Consider the following 8,948-nt stretch of genomic DNA (forward strand, 5'->3'; position numbering starts at 1 on the left):
TTTTGTAAATATTTTATACAATTCTGAATACTCTAAGCTTTTTATACAATTCTAAATACTCGCTTTTTAATTAAGTCCAATTGGATTGAATGAAAAATTGATGAATTCCAATTTAACTTTCAAAGCAACAACTCCTGGAATACGCGTACCCAGCTATTGTATTGAAAAACACAGGCAGGTAGATTTCATCAGAGAAAAATAGTTGCAGCTAGTTGCGCAATAACGGGTTAATTACCGGTGAATCGGAGAATCGGTGAATTAGCCGGTGATCAACGTTAATTAATGGAGTATATACAAGCGCGGTGATGCGTGAGTATCGGCGTAAACGACGAAACAGTATCGCTACACTTCTGCGCAGGAAAACGTTCCCATAGTCGTATACTAAACGCTGAATCAATAAGAAGACAATGTATCGATACACAGATAAACATGAGATAATAACACGTTTTCGTTACCACACAACCGCTATCTCACGATTGTGCCCCGTGCAATCTTATAACAATATCGCGTAGCAAATTTACGACTACCTCGCTTCGCACAGTCTTTCAACATCGAGACACAACTTTTGCACACGCACTGTGAATCGAATTATACTTAGAATTTCCCCTAGTCGCATCAAATTTATTATTCCATTCTAACCCAGTAATTAAATATCAACATCCACATTAATCCTTCTGGCAATAAAAATATTTCAATATCCGAAAACATGTCTTTTATCATTAATAAACTGCAGATTTGTATGCAAGTATCAGTTATAAAAATGCATTCTATCATTTAGACATTTGAATATTTTCTATGACAAGATTCCTTTAAATTTCCTAATAAATGTTGAACGTTCTCATAACAGCAATGGAATCGATAACGAAACCAGGTATAATAAGTGTATATATGCACATATCTCGAGGCTGGATGCATGCACCAATGCAACAAGAGCAGAAAGAAAAGCAGGGGGTACTGCAAGATGCGAGGCGTTCCAAAATCGTTTCACCGGATCAAAATTTCACGGGCTGGAGTGGCCACGAGACCCCGGACTCCGGGAGGAAATTATTTCTCGAAGGCCACTTACCCAGGCGCTCACGAAGAAGTAATCGGACAGAAAATACGGAGCCGCGGACCGATAATGCTCGGTCAGGAATAACCGCGGGCCTACTGCGATTTCTCTCTTCCTCCTGTTTCTTTTTCGACGTCCAAAGACAACACGGGATACGCAGGCTCGGAATCCTTTTCGAATCTGAAGCTACTTTTGATCACTTTCTCACGCCGGGTTTCCAAAACGAAGCCAGAGGAATGATTACAGGAATTAAACCAAACCGTGTGAAAAATCGTAATTAACCGAACCGTGATCCTCGTACGATTCGCAGAAATCCTACATGATTATACAACTCGGTAAAAGAATAAATTCAAGAGAATACTTAACACAACTCCATCATTACATATGTATATGCACGATTTTTTATTATGAGGAACATAGCATAATAAATTAGTATATGAATTGTTGCATCAAATATTGTATCAATTACAGCATCAACAATTAGCTATTCGTCTCTAAAAGACGCCTTTGTCGTTTATTCCTCGTTATAGTATAATTGAACTTGAAAGGGAATCGATGACAGCATCGCAGCGTTTCCTCGTCGGAAGCATGACTTCAACCTTCGACAAACTTACAACGTCACGGTGAAGACAACGCGTTGGAACGCGGTGAATTAAAACCGACAATGAGAACACGACCGGAGAATCCAATTAAGTAAAACAATAGACGGAAGATCTCAAAAGTACAATTGTACTTCAGGAATTGCACAAGTTTAGAAACGATTTCGTACAAATTTTTAACAGGCGATTAGAAAATCTCTGTTTCTCAACGGCGAAAGATCAAAGGAACGATTTGAAAAATCGTTTTCGCATCTATATTGTTCAATACTTGAACTCTAATGACCTTTAAGAACGATCGAATTGCCGCAGGACACGCGTATTCACGCAATCAAGCTACACTTCCGCGATACCCGTGGCTCGTAGCTAGAGACCGATCTGAAGAGTGAGAGCCGCCGCGAGAAATGTTGTAAAAGGTCAAACTCCTTCGATTCGAGGCTCTCTTCGTCAAAGTACGAGCCGCGAAACGTGATAGAGGGGCGAGGGGAGGCTTCGATTGCGTATGCATTCGTTATTTGCGGTTATACGGGAGACAACAACGAGAATCGGAAAGAGAAAAACAGTGAAACAACAGGGGAGCAGAGAGAATAAACAGATACGAAGATACCGCATCCAGGCGAAAACCGACAAGCGAACAACTCTCGAAAGGGCCTGGTGTTGTCGGAGTGCCGGTCGGGAAGACGGTTGGAATGCACCGAGAACAGGTCGCAAGGCTGCCGACATTCCAAAATTTGCAACGGCCTCGAACCCAGGGGACCTGTCCCATTGTACGCGTACGAAATAGTCCTGCCCTTTGACCGAAATCAAGAGAGGACAGCCGTAGATGTGGGCAAAACGTTGTACCTCAGACTGCCTGAATTTCGAAACTATTTTTACTACCAATAAACAAGTTACAGTTATTAACAAATGGAACATCCTTTACCCTTTACTAATGCATTTTACTTTCGATCTTATTGGATATTGCCATGCATTTTGTACAAATACAATTTTTTGATAAATGGATAAAATCCGCAGTAATTAACATGTGCAGATACTTATATAAACTTTGAATGAACAATTAAGTGATTTAAAAAGAATGGGAAAACTATTACAGATTGAAATTATGTAACTACTTCTTGGATTTTACGTTGAACTAAAATCAATATTCGTCACGTAAAATTTTTCTAAAAAACCAGAGAAATAACGTCACTCGTCCAACACCTGTATTATTCGCCTCTTGTAACCGCAAAAGAATTCTTCATTGAATTCTGACACGAAAGCGAAACAAAATACGCAAGACGCAGGATGAAAAACGTGAGAAATTGAAGAAATCGGAGAATCAGATGGAACAAAGAAGATAATAATGTCGCGTTATCGGATGGACTTTAAACGGAGAACCGTTTCGCGATATTAACATATGCTGGTATAGGTAGTACGTGTCCCAAGCGCTGGCATCTCGACGGTACCGTACGATCCGCAGCGTGAATTGATTTTTAACGTTTTTATTTTACAGACCACCTCTCCACGGGCCAGGCTTTTACGAGGCAATTTTGCTCATCGGCGAGCGAGCCGCGCCGGACCCGTTGTAAATAAAAACCACAGCAGAAGGAAGAAAACCGTACTATAAACATTCTTATTCCTCTTCTTTTCGCGTCTCCCAACTTGTACCGTGCGTCACGTATTTATGTTCCCTGGTACCGTGGCGACGCTATTTTTTCACGCGTTCTATAGAATAGTATTACGATTCAATCGATGCTCATATATCTAACATATAATCTGTACTTTTAATGTCCCACCGGTCTTGCCCTACGTTCTACCATCGTAAACAATTATGATACTGGTTATAATTATCCCATCTGGATCATTAGTGTACCATACGCGCACAATTTTTCTGCTCATTATCATCAAAGTAGTTAACAATTAATGTGAAGTACTACATGAAATTATCCTCTATTTAATCATTTTACTATAAAACTTTAGAAAATTAATTTCGATTTAATAAAGCATTCGCACACGTCTATTATTATATCAATCGTTAGATGAAAATTTAATGTAGATATTGTATCCTACATTGCATCAACCATTAGGTATATGAGATGTTACAGGTCAGTGCATGATGCAAATGGATTGGCTTAGTATCGCCTATACTGTATCGTATTTATCGAACAAGTAAAGTCAAAGCAAGATGCTGCGAAGTTTGATAGCCAGACTCGGAAACCGTTCCGCGGACTAACGCGGACCGTGCACGCTCATCTTACATAACCATCGGCGTCCCACGGCAGGACTTTCGTCCTTCTACCCGGTCCCGATCGCGGCAAGGAATTCGAGGGCGAGCAAGAAAGAGAAAATGGCCAGCTCGGCTCTCGCAAGTGCAGATACGCACGTGCGAGACGAAGACGGACACGCAGCGGACGATAGACGGAGATACGGAAAAGAGGGAACGCGTGAACAAGCGAGACGCGTGTAGATAGAGAGAGAGAAAGAAAGGGAGATAGAGAGAGTCCATCAAGCAAAACTCACCCTGTTGCATTCCAGAGCCTCCGCGCTGTGCTCCTCCTTCTGCTTGAAGCAGCTGCTGCACTTGCTCTTGTTGAATATGTTCGGCGCGAACTTCCTGCACTCGGCGCCGGTGCCGCGGACGCCCGCCGTGCCGCCCGACATCGCGACACGTGCGAATTAGCCGCGACGACCGGACAGCAGCATCGTTCGTCTCTCCTCCTCTTTTTCTTCACCTTTTCGTCACCCGTTCACCGCGGTTCAAGAGAATTCGAGAGAACGCGATCTCCGATGTGTGCACCGATTACGCACGCTCGGTCTGTTCCTATTTAACGCGAACACCCACCCGGTTGTTCGTTTCGAACGGTTGTTCCTTATTTTCGCGATTTTTCCTCACCAAAGAGTCAACTTCCGCGACCGCGCTCCGTGTGTCCGTTACGTTAACGGATCGGGTTAACAGGATTTCGTATTCTCGTTTTCGCGCGAGAAATGCCGCACGGTTGATCTCCTGGGCAGCAATTCCGCTTCTACCGTAAAGCGAAGTTCGTGACACGATCAAAGTCGAAATGCGCAAATAAATAAGATTAATATTCACGCTTGCGATGTTTGTAACCGGAAGAAACTCCGACACGCTTCTGTGCGCGTTGTTTATATACGCTCCGCGAAGTGGGTAACGTACTCAACTCCGCTCGAATTTCGTGATATAAACATAAGCGAATGCGTGGCCGCGCTCGTTTGTGTGTTTACGATGCGTTTATGTCACGCGGCAACACGTGCGCACGAACCGCCTCGTCGACACTGACTCGATTCCATGAAAACGTTCGTCCGCGTACGCGATATACCGCGAGGTGACTGTCCCTCCTTCACCCTTGCGGTTGTTGACAACGCTCGTTCCTCTCGAGCATCCGCGTTCTCTGCACGTGGATTACAACCGACACTACGAATCTCACGGATCTATTAGTAATAGGCACACTGACATGCACCGTAATTAACGTGTCACAGCACCGTTCACCGATTCATCGACCATACTGCCGCGATCGAATGCAAAATGCACGTGCGTGCTCTATCCTGAACGCGAGGGCCCAGTCCCGTTCCGACTGCTTAGAACTCGGCCGTGAAAAGACGTAGCTGTATCTAATTATTCGGTTCGCGCGACGTATATCAACAGTAGCACCAGGAGCACCTACGATCCTTACGCACGCGTACCTTTGTCAACTGTCACTGCGGCAATATCGCGACACGTCCCGAAATTGTACCGCACACGCGACCGCTACGGCGACAACGACCACGACCACGACGACACTTGACCACTCTTACGACATGTCGCGTCGTACTCTCCATGACAGAAACGCTCCCGCGGACGTCCATCTGCGATCTGGCCCGTTTAACTCGCTCTCTATGCCGTCGGGAGCGCTCACTCTTGCTCGATCGACCGCTGCACGCGCCGTCGCGGCTGATACTACGCCGTTCTCAAACTAGTCCCTCGAGCCTGCAGCGCTGGCGCGCAATTTCAATTCGTTCGATTGCTGCAAGCATTTTCCATACGTAACAATAAGTTTTATTCAATTCTATGTACTACTCAAAGGATGCCGGACTGACTTAGCAGGCATATAGAAAAGGTGTGGCACTTTTTCTCTCTCTCTATCTCCAATGCTTTCCATGCGTCACGACTAATTGAATCTACGTATTTTCTATATGTATGTGCAGACTCGGTTCGAAAACCGTTGTCATTTGTGCATACGTTTACCAATAACGTGGCACATTTTTGTTCACATCGTTGGTGAATGATTAAGTATTGTTTTAACGTAAAACAGACGGAGTACTTCTGGAATTCAGTATATTTTCACGTTTTTTATTGAACTATTAACTATGCATACTCGTACTTGTAATAAACGATAACCAATTGTTCGTATTCTGTTGAACAATATAAATAATAACAAATAGAAGAAATATTCCATGAACATGAAAATCAAACATGATTAGTCGACATTCAATCATTGTTTCCCGGTAACTCAGACTGTACGATAACATTACATACCATCTCTGATTACACACCTTTCAATTCCTTCGGTCTTATGAAGAAAATCGTCGGGATAAATTCAAAATGGAAACTGATAGAAACAACAAGTCTACAACTGGAATCATACGAACGTTTAAACCGAATCAGCTGATTTTTGCATCCGGTTCGATGTTCAAGATTTCTTTTCCGGTTCATCCAGTCCAACCAACCAACGTTCCAGTATTTGGTAGACTGACTGTAAAGATGGTAGATGAAGCTGGTGACAGGTTCGTAGGCCAAATTATTTTCGGCTTTTTACACGAAATCTAATACTTGCAATTAGCACCGAATCGCACCACGGGACGCAATACAGTGGTGTAACATGTATATTGAAATAAAATTAACCTCGTATCCATTCCCTGGAATACAAGAGATTAATCTTTCATAATCTCAGCTAGATATCCATGAATATTTTACTAACCCGTAAATTTTCATTACAAAGTAAAACTAGAAGTAATTGCCGTAACAGGGGCTCGTTACTTTCATATATTACGTTCATTTCTACCGCACAGTTTTTACATCTCCTGTCAGACTCAGTGAAATTTTTCATTCGTTAAATTGTTTATTTCTTTCGGATATTTTTGCTTGATTCTAATGAAATATTATTTACACGCATACCAGTAAATAAAAAATTATTGTCTCTGTTATAAATATGTTTGTATTCAAACAAGCCAGACACAGATTAGTTCCGATCAACATCTTACATAATACACAAAAAAGAATAAATTTCTGATAACAAATAACGCCTCTTAAAATTGCTCAGTTTTTAAAAATATAGTTCATATTTTATATTTTAAGTAATAAGATCGATGATCGACTGAAATCATAACATTGTTATCACAGGCATAATATTAATTACATTTATAAATTGTTATTTATATAACTTGGATGAAGTATTTCTTAAATAATTGAATATGATTTTGTTACAGGGATGATTCCTCTAATGTTGCCATTATTAGGGAGGTATATGATAATGAAAACGCACACGAGACATTTGAATATGAGTTAGAGAGAGCATTAGAATCTGAATGTAGTTTAATAGTTATTGAACCATCTAAACTGGGTGATGAAACCTCCAGATGGATAGCAGTGGGAAATTGTCTTCATAAAACTGCAGCATTATCAGGCCTCGCAGCTATAACCACAGGTTTTTATAATTTGTATTTGATATCCTTATGCTTATAATCATTATTAATCAAATTGTGATATTTTGTGTACAGGTTTGATCTGGGGCGACCGGCCCTACTTTTGTGGTCCACTAGGTTTCATATCTGTGATATCCTGTGGGCTTTATACAGTTTCATGGCAGTTTGATCCTTGTTGCCAATATCAAGTGGAGACTGACACAAGTAAGCTGCCGCATGTAGAGTTACTAGCACTTTTAGGACCGTCAGCTCCAACATTTCTTGTCAGAAAAGATGATACAAGAAGAAGAATTCTTCATACGACTATTACATTAATAGCACTCGGTATCAGTGCCTGGAGAGTTTACCAGGCGTTTAAATGAAATGCTTACTGTCCAATAAGGAAAAATCTGAGTTGTAAAAAGCAGTAAGGTAGGCCGTACGATGTATTGTATATGATCGTAATGAGGCCTAGCATAGAAGTCTGTGAATTACAATTTTATGTATATTAATGGGGATTGTTGAGTCACGAAAATCTGTTTCTGTTCGATATTTACATTTTTTTTATGTTCTGACACTACCTCACAGGTGGATGCTGATTTTACAATAAAAAAAAGAGGAAACTACGTAACGAGGCAAATTAAGGGAAACCTATTCTAAAACTATTTCTATTCTCCAATGTAATATTTCTTAGAACTCCACATTGTTACTCTATGATCTCCATCTTGTTGATTATACCACAGTTAATATTAACACAAAAAAAGACACAGTCATATTCATGCAATCACTTAAGTGATACAACTACTGATGTAAGTGTTCTTAGAATTACGCAAAATTGCAACCTTACACCTGGAAAGTTGGATCTAGAACTATATATTTTTAGATTGTAAATAAAGTAGATAGAATACACTGCACATAATATATTGAAGAGAATGTTGCCTACATTTTCTCCCAGTGGTGCACCCCACATTTTAAAGAATTGTAATATCCACAGGAAAACGATATATCTCTTTAAGTATATTATTATTTTGGCAAGCATCATATAACACTTATATCATGCGATATAAAAACACATGGACTATAAAAAATAAACGTCACAAACATTCCTGTAAATTAATAATGATAAATACATATTGTATGTTATGCAACGTGAAAATATTCTGGAGGAACGTTGAGTTCAATAGATCGTAAAATTCTTGCATCTATTTGTACATAGTTACGTGAAAACTAAGCAACATCTTCTACAATAATTATTATTTAACTATACAGCAACCATATCTTAAAATTGTTATCTACATCGCCAGCAAAAGATCTGCTACTTTCAAAATATTGAGAACTGTGCATCTTTTTTTTTAACCAGTTTATTTCAACCAGTCTATTCCCTAATAACATTCAACTACTTAGTTCTGTTAACAATGTCTATGGATATATACTAAAGTGAACGGGCATGAATAAAATCAGCGATCCATATTGTGCATAAAAGTTTAGGTGACTTTGCGTAATGTTTTTTACAAGTAAACTTAACATCACTTATATCTATATAATTACTACCTACTGGTCATATTTCATGCACAATACAAACACATACTTTGTCGAATTCCTGTAAGAAAGTATGTGTCTGTACATTTATTTTTTAATTTAGA

General features: G+C 40.1%; 2 protein-coding genes across 7 annotated transcripts in view; one reads left to right on the forward strand and one right to left on the reverse strand.

Moving 5' to 3' along the window:
• The window catches only part of osp (myosin phosphatase Rho interacting protein outspread), a 144,734-nt gene extending 139,223 nt beyond the window's left edge, over window positions 1-5,511 (reverse strand). For 5 of the 6 annotated variants that reach the window (XM_018025164.2, XM_018025163.2, XM_018025166.2 and 2 more), the window contains exon 1: window positions 4,147-5,511. In XM_018025164.2, the coding sequence (XP_017880653.1) occupies window positions 4,147-4,287 (141 nt within the window). In that variant the 5' untranslated portion in view covers window positions 4,288-5,511. The remainder of the gene's footprint in view (window positions 1-4,146) is intronic. The other variant, XM_018025168.2, reaches the window with a different exon arrangement.
• Window positions 5,512-6,312: 801 nt separating this feature from the next.
• On the forward strand, window positions 6,313-8,661 carry Pmi (Transmembrane protein Pmi). Its single transcript, XM_018025190.2, has 3 exons — window positions 6,313-6,408; window positions 7,111-7,328; window positions 7,402-8,661. The coding sequence occupies exons 1-3, from the start codon at window positions 6,386-6,388 to the stop codon at window positions 7,686-7,688; spliced, it is 528 nt and encodes a 175-aa protein (XP_017880679.1). The 5' UTR covers window positions 6,313-6,385; the 3' UTR covers window positions 7,689-8,661.
• The last annotated feature ends 287 nt before the right edge of the window (window positions 8,662-8,948 follow it).

This window comes from Ceratina calcarata, unplaced genomic scaffold (assembly GCF_001652005.2).
Source record: "Ceratina calcarata isolate Rehan_Ccalc_2016 unplaced genomic scaffold, ASM165200v1 scaffold350.2, whole genome shotgun sequence".
NCBI lineage: Eukaryota > Metazoa > Arthropoda > Insecta > Hymenoptera > Apidae > Ceratina > Ceratina calcarata.